Source organism: Embiotoca jacksoni, unplaced genomic scaffold (assembly GCF_022577435.1).
Source record: "Embiotoca jacksoni isolate LCO1_2020_lvr unplaced genomic scaffold, fEmbJac1.0.p SCAF_21, whole genome shotgun sequence".
Taxonomy (NCBI): Eukaryota; Metazoa; Chordata; class Actinopteri; family Embiotocidae; genus Embiotoca; species Embiotoca jacksoni.
In genome coordinates this window covers 1,003,097-1,018,096 of record NW_027185352.1, presented here as the reverse complement: position 1 = coordinate 1,018,096, position 15,000 = coordinate 1,003,097, and the positions used below count along the sequence as shown (strand labels likewise).

General features: G+C 43.2%; 1 protein-coding gene across 2 annotated transcripts in view; it reads right to left on the bottom strand.

Annotated features, from left to right (window-relative positions):
• tmtc1 (transmembrane O-mannosyltransferase targeting cadherins 1) overlaps nucleotides 1–15,000 on the bottom strand; it is a 168,556-nt gene that overhangs the window by 23,880 nt on the left and 129,676 nt on the right. For both annotated transcript variants that reach the window (XM_069156344.1, XM_069156345.1), the window contains 3 exons: nucleotides 8,989–9,156; nucleotides 8,274–8,387; nucleotides 3,852–3,995 (listed from right to left, as the gene is read on the bottom strand). In XM_069156344.1, coding sequence (XP_069012445.1) covers nucleotides 3,852–3,995; nucleotides 8,274–8,387; nucleotides 8,989–9,156 — 426 coding nt within the window. The remainder of the gene's footprint in view (nucleotides 1–3,851; nucleotides 3,996–8,273; nucleotides 8,388–8,988; nucleotides 9,157–15,000) is intronic.

Sequence of the window (15,000 nt, the reverse complement as noted above, 5' to 3'; positions counted from 1 at the left end):
AAAGTACTGCCAACTTTGCACCAGTATGTGAACTGCCCCACCCGGAACAATAAAACTCTGGACCTACTGTATGCTAATGCCATGGATGCATACAGTACTACTGCCCTTCCCCCCCCTTGGTAGATCAGACCACAACCTGGTCCTGCTGACTCCCAAGTATGTTCCTCTGGTGCAGAGGCAGCCTGTAACCACCAGGACTGTGAGGAGGTGGACACAGGAGGCTAAAGATGCCCTGCAGGACTGCTTTGAGTCCACGGACTGGGATGTGCTGTGTGGACCACATGGGGAGGACATCAACAGCAGGACGGACTGTATCACAGAATACATCAAATTCTGTGAACACACCACCGTACCATCCCGGACTGTAAAATGCTTCCCCAACAATAAACCGTGGATCACCAGTAACCTGAAAGTTCTTCTTAATAAGAAGAAAGCAGCCTTCAGGTCTGGGGACAGGGACGAGCTCAGGAGAGTGCAGCGCCACCTGAAGGAGAAGATGAGGGAGTGCAAGGACTCCTACAGGAGGAAGCTGGAGGCCAAACTCCAGCAGAACAACGTGAGGGAGGAGTGGACCGGTATGAAGATTACTGGGTTCAAGGGGAGAGAGAGACAACCAGGGGGAACCTGGAGAGGAACAACCAGGGGGAACCTGGAGAGGAACAACCGGGGGGAACCAAGAGAGGAAAAACCAGGGGGAACCTGGAGAGGAACAATCAGGGGGAACCTGGAGAGGAACAACCGGGGGGAACCAAGAGAGGAACAACCAGGGGGAACCTGGAGAGGAACAACCAGGGGGAACCAAGAGAGGAACAACTGGGGGGAACCTGGAGAGGTCCAATGAACTAAATTGTTTCTTCAACAGGTTTAGTTCACCACCCTCATCTGTCTCCTCCACACCTTACACCTCCCAAACACCTCTGCTGCCTCCCCCCTCCCCCCTCTGTCCTCCCTGGTGAGCTGCATGGACACAGAGCCCTCACCTTCAAAGGGCTCTTCCTCCATCGATGCCATGACCCCACCCCCCACCCCCCTCTCTGTGACGACTGGCCAGGTTAGGAGACAGCTGGAGAGACTCCACCAGCGCAAGGCTGCAGGACCTGATGGCATCAGCCCCGGGGTCCTGAAGACCTGCGTCGTCCAGCTGGCTGAAGTCCTACAACACCTCTTCAACCTGAGCCTGAAGCAGGAGGAAGTCCCGGTGCTGTGGAAGACGTCCTGCCTGGTTCCAGTCCCTAAGAAGACGACTCCATCCGGCCTCAACGACTACCGACCGGTTGCCCTCACATCTCATGTGATGAAGGTGCTGGAGAGGCTGGTCTTGGCCCACCTCAGGCCGCTGGTGAAATCTTCTCTGGACCCTCTGCAATTTGTGTACCAGCCTCATGTGGGAGTGGACGATGCCATCATCTACCTGCTGCAACGAGCTCAGTCTCACCTGGATGGAACCGGTGAATCTGTGAGAATCACTTTCTTTGATTTCTCCAGTGCATTTAACACCATCCAACCACTGCTGCTGAATGAGAAGCTGCGGGTGGTGGGGGTGGAGGGGGGGTGGACACGTCCACCGTCTCCTGGATCACTGACTACCTGACAGGCAGACCACAGTTTGTCCGTCTGGGCAGTGTGCTGTCTGATACGGTGGTCAGTGGTACTGGAGCTCCTCAGGGAACTGTTCTGTCCCCCTTCCTGTTCACCTTATACACCACTGACTTCCAGTACAACTCAGAGTCAAGACATCTGCAGAAGTTCTCTGATGACTCTGCAGTGGTAGGATGTATAAGGGATGGACGGGAGGAGGAGTACAGTGGACGGTGTATAAGGGATGGACGGGAGGAGGAGTCAGTGGACGGTGTATAAGGGATGGACGGGAGGAGGAGTCAGTGGTCGGTGTATAAGGGATGGACGGGAGGAGGAGTCAGTGGTCGGTGTATAAGGGATGGACGGGAGGAGGAGTCAGTGGACGGTGTATAAGGGATGGACGGGAGGAGGAGTACAGGGCAGTAGTGGAGGACTTTGTGGAGTGGGCTGGTAGAAATCACCTCCTCCTGAACGTGGCCAAGACCAGAGAGATGGTGGTTGACTTCAGGAGGAAGACGACGGCTCCACAACCGCTGAGAGTTCTGGGAGAGGAGGTGGACATGGTGGAGGAGTACAAGTACCTGGTGTCTCCATGACAACAGACTGAACTGGAAGACCAACATCAACGCTGTCTACAAGAAGGGGATGAGTCGACTCTTTTTCTTGAGGAAACTTCGATCCTTCAATGTGTGCAGCGAGATGTTGGAGATGTTCTACCATCTGTTGTGGACAGTGAACTGTACTTCTAGTGGTCTGCTGGGGGAGCAGCATTGGAGCCGGAGACACCAACAGACTTAACAAACTGGTTAAGAAGGCCGGCTCCATCATCGGCTACAAACTGGACAGTCTGGAAAAGGTGGTGGAGAGGAGGACGCTGAACAAACTATTATCCATATTGGATAATCCTGACCACCCTCTCCACCTGCTGCAGGGATAGAGGAGGACGTTCTCCAAAAGACTCCTCCAGCTCTGCTGTCACAAGGACAGATACAGGAGATCATTCCTGATACAGGAGATCATTCCTGATACAGGAGATCATTCCAGATATAGGAGATCATTCCTGATACAGGAGATCATTCCAGATAAAGGAGATCATTCCTGATACAGGAGATCATTCCAGATACAGGAGATCATTCCAGATACAGGAGATCATTCCTGATACAGGAGATCATTCCAGATAAAGGAGATCATTCCTGATACAGGAGATCATTCCAGATACAGGAGATCATTCCTGATACAGGAGATCATTCCAGATACAGGAGATCATTCCTGATACAGGAGATCATTCCAGATACAGGAGATCATTCCAGATACAGGAGATCATTCCAGATACAGGAGATCATTCCAGATACAGGAGATCATTCCAGATACAGGAGATCATTCCTGCCCACTGCAATAAGACTGTACAATAACTCACCTCTGGCAAAATCCATCATAGTACAATAACACTGTTGACTGTGTTTCTTGGTTTGTTTGTATATAATATATGTAGATATATACTGTACTGTATATATATATATATATGTATATATATATATATATATATATACATATATATATATATATGTTGACTGTGTTTCTTGGTTTGTTTGTATATAATATATATAGATATATAATGTACTGTATATACTGTGCATTTTATATTTTATATTTTTTACTGCTATTTTATTGCTTTTCTATTATTCTATTCTATTCTATTCTATTCTATTCTATTATTTTATTCTATTATTTCTATTACTATCTTATTGCTTCTGTATGCTGCTGTCGCGAAAAAAATTTCCCCTCGGGGATTAATAAAGTAACTACCTAACCTACCTACCTATGTAATGACAACATGTTGGGAGGATTGTGTCACCTGCTTCACGCTTTATTCTCTAATCTGACCTTGACGTGTTTCTGAGAGGGATCATTAACTCTCCTCCGTCTTCACATCTTGTTTTTCAGTCACAAACTGACGGGAGCTGTTTCTTCTGGTTGGATCATTTTAAGGGAAAATAATACTTTTTTAGAAACAGTAAAGTGCTGCTGGAACATGACGGCAGCCTCCAGCTGGGAGGGCTGCTGCCAGTTTGTGGAGTTTTTTTGGAGAGTTGGAAAACAGACTTTCCTCTGGAAACTGCTCCACGGTTCCAAACACCCCGATCAGATGTAGCAGCGGTGAGCAGCGTCCTCAGCTTCAGTCACAGCTCACAGGAAGCATCTCTTTGTTGTGTGAGTAAAAGCGTGTCAGCGTGCATCACGTCTCTAACAGCCTCTCAGAGTGAGTGTCTTACTTCAGCAGGTTTCCCAGGTTGAACAGAGCCCGGTTGTGCTGAGGGTTGGTGTCCAGCGCCTTCCTGTAGTAACGCTCCGCCTCCTCAGGGCTGCGAGTCAGAGTGCCCAGGTTGTTCATGGCGCTGGCGTGACGGGGGTATAACCTGAACACAGGACACCTTTTATTGTCTATTTGTTCATTTGAAACAAGAACAAATTTGAATTCTAAACTGTAATAACATAATGCAACTTTACTGTCATCATTACATTACATTTCATTTATCTGACTCTTTTATCCAAAGCGACTTACAATAAGTTCATTTCAACCATGAGGGTTCAAACCAGAACAACAAGAATCAAGAAAATATAATTTCTTCCAGAAAGCCAAACTACAAAGTTCTATCAGTAAGTTCTATTTTAAGATACTAAAGTTCTACTGTTCAAGGTAAAGTCTGAAGAGGTGTGTTTTTAGTTTGCGTACATTACATTATATTAAACATCAAACCATCGAATCATTTAAACAGTATTTAAGAGGAGATATGATTTATAGGACATGAAGACCTGGAGAATCATGAGGAGGAAGAAATAATAACACAAGATAAGATAATATACAAATAAGTATGCATCATATTGTACAACCTTGTTTACAAAAATATAGTGACGTTGTGTAAAATGTAAATAAAAACTGAATATGATGATTTGTAAGTCATGTAAACTCATGTTTAATTGAAGATAGACCAAAGACAACATATCAGATGTTGAAACTGAGAAATGTTATTGTTTTATAAAAGATGACATGCTCATTTTGAAATTGATGGCAGCATCATTGTCCAAGAAAAAATGTGTAACAAGCATCAACTGTTCAAATGTGTACACTATGACTCCAGCAAAGGTTAGATGTTTGCAGTTTTAAAAAGACTTTTAAATAAAACAACCTGAATTCTTAATCTTAAAAAATGATGCATCTGTGCTGGAACCAAACACGTTTAGTCAGAAGGTCGTTTCAGAGAAGGAGAGTTGTGTGAAAGGTGTGTTGTTCTGTTTTAGACTCGTTCAGCTCATTGTTTGATCTGCCAGCATGTTTTAGAGAGAAGAACCTCAAAACCACCGCTGAGCACCAAACAGCACAGCGACACAGTTAGAGAGCAGCTGGTAAAAATACAACTTAATGAAGTATAAATACGTCAGATGTGTCATCGTTTTCTTACTATGTCACCAAAAACCTCCCAGTTTATGCAGTTTTAAAGTTCAGCTGCGAACCAAATGTAAACTGAACATTTCAAACCAAAAGTCAAAACTCAGGACTGAAACCTCCTAAAACTGCTGAAGTTCCTTCACCACAACACCTCCGACAGGAAGACGTAGAGATGGTCGGGATGTTTCTCACGTGTATCTGATGTTAGATCAGAGTCCAGGTGTAATGATGTGGAGACATCAGTTGGGCTGTTTAATGAACTTCTCTGAGACATTCTGCCACAAAGAATTCATCTTTTCATAAATGCTTCGACTGAAACTGCTCTGCTTCTATATCTCTACCTCTTAGGCAGATAATTACTAATGTAACTTATTTCTTATCATTTCTATGCTGATGACATTCAGTTACGTGAAGCTACTTTGCTGACGTTTACTGTTTTATAAAGTTAATGATTTAAATAATTGTTTGATGGCCATCAAGCTTTGGTTGACTGATAATTTCCTAAAGTTAAATACAAATCAGGTTGATGGCAGCGGTGGAAGAGTTTCAGCACACAACATACAGCATAAGAAGGTCAATGCTGATTGGTTAGAGACACTTTATGTCACAGTGAATCTGGGTCTGATTAAACCTGACTGTGTAGATCCTGCAAAATCTGAAATATTTCTTCTTCATTTTACAGCTCAGAACTTCTTGTGGTTTTAAATGTTTCTAAATCCTCAGACTTTTTAATTACCTTTATTTTATTTATTTAGTTTTCATATTTTACCTTTGCATGAAAGGTTTACATGAAAATATGACACATTTGTGAAGTGGTCTCAGACTTTTGGATGGTATATGGTCAACAACACATAAACTGGCCTTTTATTCATACGTTACATGAAAAATTAAATTATTATTATTAAAGTAAACCAAGCAGCTGTTCCTGCTAACCTTTATAAAATTATATTATGCATTTAATTTGGCTTGTTCAAAAGAAACGTGAGTATTTTACTTTTGCAAAGAGTCAGCGACTCATCTGGATGATTACTAACATGAAGAGCTGAAGCAGAATGAAGCAGTTATATTTTTATTTTCTGATAATGGACACATCATCTTGGCTTGAAGCTCGTCTACAGCAGTAGGCCGACTCTCTTCTTCCAGAGGGAAGAACATCATGTTGATTGGAATAAGTGGCTTGTCTCAGTGATAAGGATAATCTCCAGAGTAAATGGTGCAGATAAATCAGCCGAGAGTGAAGCTGCAGCCAGCAGCCTCTCCGCTGACATTTACTGCTGCTCTCCATCACCGCCACAAAAGACCTCCCTGTAATTGAAATACACTTTTATAGTTAGAGCCCATAATGGTGACACGAGCCTGACAGGACACCAGAGGCAGCGATGCACTTTTCTGTCGCTACGGTAACCCAGTTCCATGTGCTCATGGTGTTTCAGGAGCAGAATAAGGAACCAGCAATGAACAATTCACTGAGAGCTGCTTCATCAGCAGTCTGCAGAGCTGAGAGACCAGAGGAGGATCCACAACCTTCACAACCAGGTTTCCATGTCCTCTTCCTGCAGACCAACAGTTAAACTTAATGTAATGTAACGTATGTAATGTTTACTACTCCAGGAAGTAGTCCGACCCTTATCAACCACCTAGCAACAGAGAGGATTTCTATTCTCCACCTGAATTTTAGCACCGTGTCGTGTGTTAAAACCAAACCGGTCCAGCTAGCCGCCGCCAGGATTTGAAAATGCGTGACGATTCGTGGAGTTACGGTACGGGTGCTCGGAGCGACCAAAAAGGACCAAAAGAGACCCGACTTTACCAAATGGGTCATCCATCAGTGATGTCATCAACCATCAGTGAGGTCATCACCCATCAGTGATGTCATCATCCATCAGTGATGTCATCGTTGGTTTGTGAACATTATGAATCCTCCAGTTCAGATTCTGTCCGTCACCATCTTGTTAGTTCGGAGCGGTTTGGAGCAGGAAGTGACCATATTTGGACGAGCTGGGGGAGGAGCCAGCGGTGGATCTGACCAATCTGATCGGAAACCTGACGATACTACGTCCCGCCCACCGATAGCTGTAACCTGACTGCACCACAGGCCTGTCAATCAAACAGACACGCCCCCAAAAACAGGTCTTCTTGAATCTTCTTTTCTAATGAATGAGGGATTATTTTCAGATGGACCTCCAGAAAACTAATAAGAAGGAGTGACTTTAGCTAACAACACCGAGATAACTGATGGACACATTTTATTCACTTTGGATTTGATGAGAGAAGTTGAATGGGAGTCTATGGAGCCGGAGGCTTTTTGGAGCCGACCTCTAGTGGCACTCGCTGGTATTGCAGCTGAAGACACTTCTGGATCAGAACCATTTTACAGACCTGAAGCTACGAACACTTTTATAAACAGTCTGTAGTTTTATATCCAGTCTGTAGTTTTATATCCAGTCTGTAGTTTTATATCTAGTCTGTAATTTTATATCCAGTCTGTAGTTTTATATCTAGTCTGTAATTTTATATCCAGTCTGTAGTTTTATATCTAGTCTGTATTTTTATATCCAGTCTGTAGTTTTATATCCAGTCTGTAGTTTTATATCCAGTCAGACTTCTTGTTCTCAAAATGTTGTTGCACAACCAAAACATTGTGTCTCCATCTTTTGTCCGACCTGAGTTAAGCAGCTGTAAAAGTGTTTTCATATTCACTCTCTGCAGTGAAAACGTCTGATCACAGCTCCAATCTCACAACTCATTTACATCAACTCAACACGAGTTCATAAACCCAACGTGTCTCACTCAGTTTGAAACTATTGTGACATTTAAAGCTCATCTAGTGATATACGTATGCATGCATACATGCAGATATTGTTCCAATCTCTCTCAGTGTTGATGTATCTGGACGTTTGGTGTTAATCCAAATATCTGAAGACATGCATCTGACATGACAACATCATACACAACTGATATCGTGTCAATCTGCCTCAGCTTATTTTTTTTCTAAGTTCGACTTTTAAATTTCTCTGTGAACCCACAGATCTTGTTTTCATCTTCTCAGGTGGAGTCTGATTGATTCTCCTTCAGTCTTTTTTCGCTGCAGAGTAGATTTACCTTCAGTATTTCTGAAGAATCTACACACGGTCTCCATCCTGTCTGAGTGTCTCCTGCTGTTAGAGTCAGTCTGCTCTGCAGAACGTCAACAGGAACCTGATAGAACTGTTCTACTAGAACACATACAGGTAGCTTCAGTTCTCACCTGAGGGCGGTGGTGTAGTGGTGGATGGCCTCCTGGTGACGGCCGCTGTCCTTCAGGAAGTTGGCGTAGTTGTAGTGAACTTTGGCGTTGTGAGGCAGAGTCTGGATACCAGAGCTGTAACGAGGAGGGAGAGGAGAGGAGAGGAGAGGAGAGGAGAGGAGAGGAGAGTGGGGGAGGGGAAGGAGGAGGCATGAGGTCAGTTTAAAGAAGACCTTCACTTTTCCATCACTTCAGAGAACTGACAGAACCTGACAGAAACCAGGTGTTGGACACTTTCCACCCTAAAGGGTCGCCATCTTGTCTCCGTAGAGGAAGGGGCGGGGCCACCGACGTAAAGGATTTTCAAATTAAAGCGTGTGAGGAAGCTGCAGCTGTTCCTGAAAACAAAGTGTTTCTTCTCCACTGCTGCTGCTGGACAGAAGAATCAGTGTGTTTATTGAGTGTTAAACAGAGGACACAAAAACACACTGAATTCTGGGTAAAATAATTAAAGCTGTAGATATTTTGGAGGGTGATGTGGTCACATGATGAGGTCACTTCCTGTCAGTCCAGAACAGCAGTGATCTGAAACAACACGACTGTCATGGAAGAGATCTTTTAGTGAGTGTACTGAGGGAAGGATGTCTTCTGGAACACAACATCTGTGTTGTCACGATGTGACTTTGTACATGTATTCATGTCACACAGCAGAAACAACACAAGTACACACACTCACCGAAAGAGCGCCTCCCTGGAGAGCCACACGTTGTTCTGCTGGACGGTCTTCCAGGAGAAGAGCAGCAGCAACAGCAGCATGGACACACTGAGGACTGTGGTGCCCCACCGGCCCACCACCGAACACAACCGGCCCAGACCGTGAGCCACCAGGATGCAGTAACCCATACTGCAAGAGAAGAGGGGGCGGAGTCAGGGAAGAGGAGGGAAAGAAAAGGGTTATCTCTGAGCTCCTCTCCAAGTGTCTCTGCAGTCTTACATCCTGTCAGAGTCGCTGTCATCACTCCTCTTTGGAGCTGCCTACATGACGTGATGCCCCCTGATGGTGCCTTCCACCCAGCTGGGTGGCTTCCCATAAAAGCACAACATCTTTTCCAGATGCTGTGACCATGTGATCACATGATAAAAACTGTAAATGTTCTGCAGAGTGTTTGTGTGTCAGACTGCTTACAGCGAGCAGGTTTTGCTCCACTTTCTCTACACTGATGCATAGTTTCCATCCAAGTGCACCGAAATAGTGCGCCACAACAGGAACAAAAGGAAGGAAGAATATCAAAGAAGGCTTGGACTGGCATGAGTTAGAGATGATAATGAGGCTGAAAGATTAGAGGAGAGCTGAGTGAAGAGAGACGCTGGGAAACAGAGAGAAGAGGAAGTGAGGAGTTCTCAGATTCTGCTCGCTGACTTACACCTGGATGTTAAACTGAGGTCAAACAGGAGAATAAAAAATCGATCATCACAGAGAAACACTTCACATTCCTGCAAAGTTAGTTACTGGTTGTTGGATGGTGGTGATTGGCAGCAAAAGACAACAAGACACCAACCAGGACTGCTTTAATGACGTGTGTGTTAGCTGAGACTCCAGCAGGCCACGTGGTTCCATATTGACTGATACACCAGACAAATCAATTCAAATCACATGACATCATACTTTTAATAGTCACTTAAATTATGTTTGTTGATATTGTATTCCATGTTGCATCAACCAGCAACAAGGTCACCCGTTGGTTTGTGAACGTTATGAAGCCTCCAGTTCAGATTCTGTCCGTCACCATCTTTGATAGTTCGGGGCGGAAAAAAGATATCTGATGAACAAAGACCCTCCGCTCTGCTTCTACCAATCAGCTTGTTGCTCCTCACTGAGTTAAACACTCTACTAAATCACGACTGTTTGCTGTCCTGTCTCCTAAATGGTAGAATGAGCTCCCCACCGACATCAGGACAGCAGAAACTCTGAACATCTTCCACCACAAACTAAAAACACACCTCTTCCTCCTTCACCTTGAACAGTAGAACTTTAGTATCTTAAAATAGAACTTACTGATAGAACTTTGTAGTTTGGCTTTCTGAAAGAAATTGTATTTTCTTGATTCTTGTTGTTCTGGTTTTGAACCCTCATGGTTGAAATGAACTTATTGTAAGTCTTTGGATAAAAGAGTCAGATAAATGAAATGTAATGTAATGTAATGAACAAAGATATCTGATGAACAAAGATATCCATGGACTCGTGTTTTTAACATTTTACCACCGCGTCATGTCTTGCAAGATGTGATGTCATGATGATTTGTTCCAAATGTTCAGTTGACCAATCAGATCTCTGGGGCGGAGCTACTGGTTGTACAAGTCAGATTGAAGGAGGGTTGTTCAGGACAAGTTAACACATGTTGGTACATTCAGACAGACCTACAAGTTACTGAGCATCTCATTGGCAGACAATGTTCTCTAAACCCTCTTTGGACTGTGATTCTGGTCAATTAGTCTTCATCCCCTCAAAGGTGAGCAGTGTAAGGACAATGCGCAGTCATGGTCAGGAAGTTCAACCAATTTGTTCAGAAGAAGACAGAAGTGAGAGTCAGTTAATCATTCTGATGTTAAGAAACAAACTAGAGTGAACATGCTCCTTTTCAGCTGAGAAGGATGGAATCAAATACTCTGAAGAGAACTGTTAGTGAGGATATGTGCAGTGGCGGTCCACCACGTCATCAATAAGAACAGCTCTGTATTATATCTGCGAATATCTGAGAAAACAAAGTATTGACTCTCATTAATATGTCTTTTGGTCTTTTGACATGACAGCACGGAAGAAGTGAGTCAGTAGTAATTGAACTTCTCCTCCTGGTTTTTAGTCTTTATTGACCAAAACAAGAACCACCTGATGATTTACTGAGGGCGTCGTAATGAAATTAGAATATAATGTGATCCTTCAGAGTGCAAACAAAAGCACCTGGATGGAAATATAAAAACTACTTCACGGTAATAGAACAGTTTCTGGTGCCTTGCAGCCCTCTTTCTTGCTCTCTTCATTCCATCCCTGCACATCTTCATCCTCTAAAGTGGCAGTTGGACGTTAACCCGCTCCGACACCTCGCTGCCTCCCTGTGGTCTCCACAGTGTGTCCTGTCACACACTGTGTGCAGCCATCAGTCATTCTGTCTCTCAGTAGTTACAACATGCTTCTAGGTTTGTTGTTTTGTTTGTTTTTGCCTCAGTGGTTCATACAGAGGAACACTAGGGAAAAATCTTGGGACCTAATCATATAAATAACTATTTATGTTGTAATTATGAGAAAAACTCAGTGATTGGAATTGTGTGTAAGATTCTTTTCGATATCTAAGTAATTTAGTGATATTTGTCATCCAATAGTGACAGGTTCTGGTAAAAAATAGTTCTGTGTACATAATTTTCCAAACAATAATAGGCTAAAATAACAAGGCTCATGTTGGAGCCCACAGTGCAACTCACTGTATCCATGGTAACACTCTGATGCGCTCAGGCAGCGGGGAAGTTCCCATTTGGTAGCCTCACACTTCCCAGTTGAGAGCGTTCACATGACAACAACAAAGAGGCAACATGGCAGCCTGCAGGAGATCTGCTTTATCTGATGTCTGAATACAGAAGAGTTACAAACAACCTCGTCATCACACATGTAGACCATTGCAGGGACGAAACAGACTTCAGAAGATCATTATTATTTGTACACGACATTTCTACATGTCGTTTTTAGCAGATAACGATTAAAACATCCAACAAAGTAACGGCAACACAGTAATGGCAACACAGTCATGGCAACACAGTAACGGCAACAAAGTGACGGCAACAAACTACAGGCAACAAAGTAACGGGATCAAAGTAACGGCAACAAAGTGACAGGATCAAAGTAACGGCAACAAACTAAAGACAACAAAGTGATGGCAACACAGTAACGGCAACAAAGTAATGGCAACAAAGTAACGGCAACAAAGTAATGTCTACAAAGTAACGTCCATGTTGGAGGACTGTTACCGTTGTTTCATTCATACTATCATTTAACAGCACAACACTCTCCTCTAACTAATACGACCTTAATTAACCATGAAGTGACTTATTTTTACACTGAGCATGTACATATATCAGATGATGCCGTGGTCAAGTTTAAGGAAGCAGTTACATGTTTATCCTCTTCGATGCCATGTGTTAAAGCAGTGGAAGACATCTACGTTGATCTTAGTCCCACACAAGTGGATCATCTGGTAGAAAACACTGCAGTATCTCTGCTACAACTCTAGATGATGTCGCCCCTCTGAAGAAGAGAGTCATGAACCAGAGGAAGTTGTCTCCATGGTACAACTCAGAACTACGCTCTGCTAGGCAGCGACTAGAAAGATGGAAAGGAAATGGAGATCCACTAATTTAGAAGAATTTCACCTGCTTGGAAGGATAGTCTAATATTATATAAGAAAGCTCTTCGTAAGGCCAGAACTTTATATTATTCATCATTAATAGAGGACAACAAGAACAACCCCAGGTTTCTTTTCATCACTGCAGCAGGCTGACAAAGAGTCCCAGTTCTGTTGAGCCCTCTATTCCTTCAGCTCTCAGCAGTAATGACTTCATTAACTTCTTTACTAATAAAATTCTTACTATCAGGGAGAGAATCGGGCCGACCCTTCCTGCCACCATCACTGATGTGTTGCTAAGCAACAGCAGCCCTGAAAGCAACTGTAGGACCAGATGTAAACTTGGAACATTTCTCTCCTGTTGAGCTCTCTGAGTTAACTAGAATTATTTCTTCATCTGGATCCTCTAGCTGTCTGTTAGATCTCATCCCAACTAAACTTTTGAAGGAAGTCTTCCCTTTAATTAGTACTTCCATATTAGATCAGATCAACCTATCTATTGTAACCGGCTATGTACCGCAGGCTTTTAAAGTGGCTGTAATTAAACCTTTATTTAAAAAGCTGACTCTTGATCAGCTGTTTTAGGAAACTACAGACCAATTTACAACCTGACGTTTATTTCTAAAATCCTTGAAAAAGTTGTTTCAAATCAACTTTGTGATCATTTACAAAGGAAAGATCTGTTTGAAGATGTTCAGTCAGGCTTTAGAGTTCATCATAGCACAGAAACAGCTCTGGTGAAAGTTACGAACGACCTTTTATTAGCCTCAGATAATGGACTCGTCTCTGTACTTGTTCTTCTGGACCTCAGTGCTGCATTTGATACGATTGATCATACGATCTTATTACAGAGATTAGAAGACGTTACGAGGATTAAAGGAACTGCATTAGACTGGTTCAAATCCTACTTATCAGATAGATTCCAGTTTGTTCATGTAAACAATGAGTCTTCCAGACAAACAAGAGTTAGTTATGGAGTTCCACAAGGCTCAGTGTCAGGCCCAATACTTTTTACTTTGTACATGCTTCCATTAGGAGATGTCATCAGGAAGCACTGCATCAACTTCCATTGTTATGCAGATGACACTCAGCTATATCTTTCTATAAAACCAGATGAAACTAATCAGTTAGTAAAACTTGAAGCCTGTCTAAAAGACATAAAGGCCTGGATGACCAAAAACTTCCTGCTTCTAAATTCAGACAAAACAGAAGTTCTTGTACTTGGTCCTAAACACCTCAGAAACTCTTTCTGTAATCACTTAGTTACTCTAGATGACGTTGTCTTGGCCTCTAGCAAAACTGTGAGGAACCTTGGAGTCATCTTTGATGAGGATTTGTCCTTTAGACACCATATAAAGCAAATCTCCAGAACTGCCTTCTTTCATCTACGTAATATGAATAAAATCAGGAAAATCCTTCCTCAGCGTGACGCAGAAAAACTCATTCATGCATTTGTTACTTCTAGACTAGATTATTGTAATTCCTTGTTGTTAGGATGTCCAAATTACTCATTAAAAACCTGCAGCTGATCCAAAATGCTGCAGCAAGAGTACTGACGGGATTTAACAAGAGAGATCATATTTCTCTAGTTTTATCTTCTCTTCACTGGCTTCCTGTGAAATCAAGAATAGAATTTAAAATTCTCTTGATGACTTACAAAGCTCTACATGACCAGGCTCCATCATATCTTAGAGATCTTATAGAACCATATAATCCTAGCAGAGCACTTCTCTCTCAGTACGTTGGTCTACTTGTGGTTCCTAGAGTTTCCAGAAGTAGAATGGGAGGCGGAGCTTCAGTTTTCAGGCTCCTCCCCTGTGGAACCAGCTCCCAGTTTGTGTTGGAGGGGCAGAAACCCTCTCTAGCTTTAAGATTAGACTCAAAACGTTCCTTCTTGATAAAGCCTATAGTTAGAGCTGGCTCAGGTAGACCTGAACCAACCCTTAGTTATGCTGTTATAGGCCGAGGCTGCTGGAGGACCTCGTTACATGCTGAGCTTCTTTTCTTTCCTCCTACTCTTTAACTGACTCATACCTCACCATCTTCTTCTCTCCCATAGTTTCTTCTTATTATCTGTTGTCTCCATTCAGTTCCTTCACTCGTGTAGTTTCTGTTCTTTCTTTTCCAGATGTCCCGTCATGGAGCTGCATGTCTCTGCTCTGTGATTGTCGTCTCCACCAACAGTTCTTCTCTTCTATCTCTATGCTGTCCTTTTCTCTCTCTGCTCTCCTCTCACTCCAACCGGTCGAGGCAGATGCTCCGCCCACCTCTGATCCTGGTTCTGTTAACAGATGCTCCGCCCACCTCTGAGCCTGGTTCTGTTAACAGATGCTCCGCCCACCTCTGAGCCTGGTTCT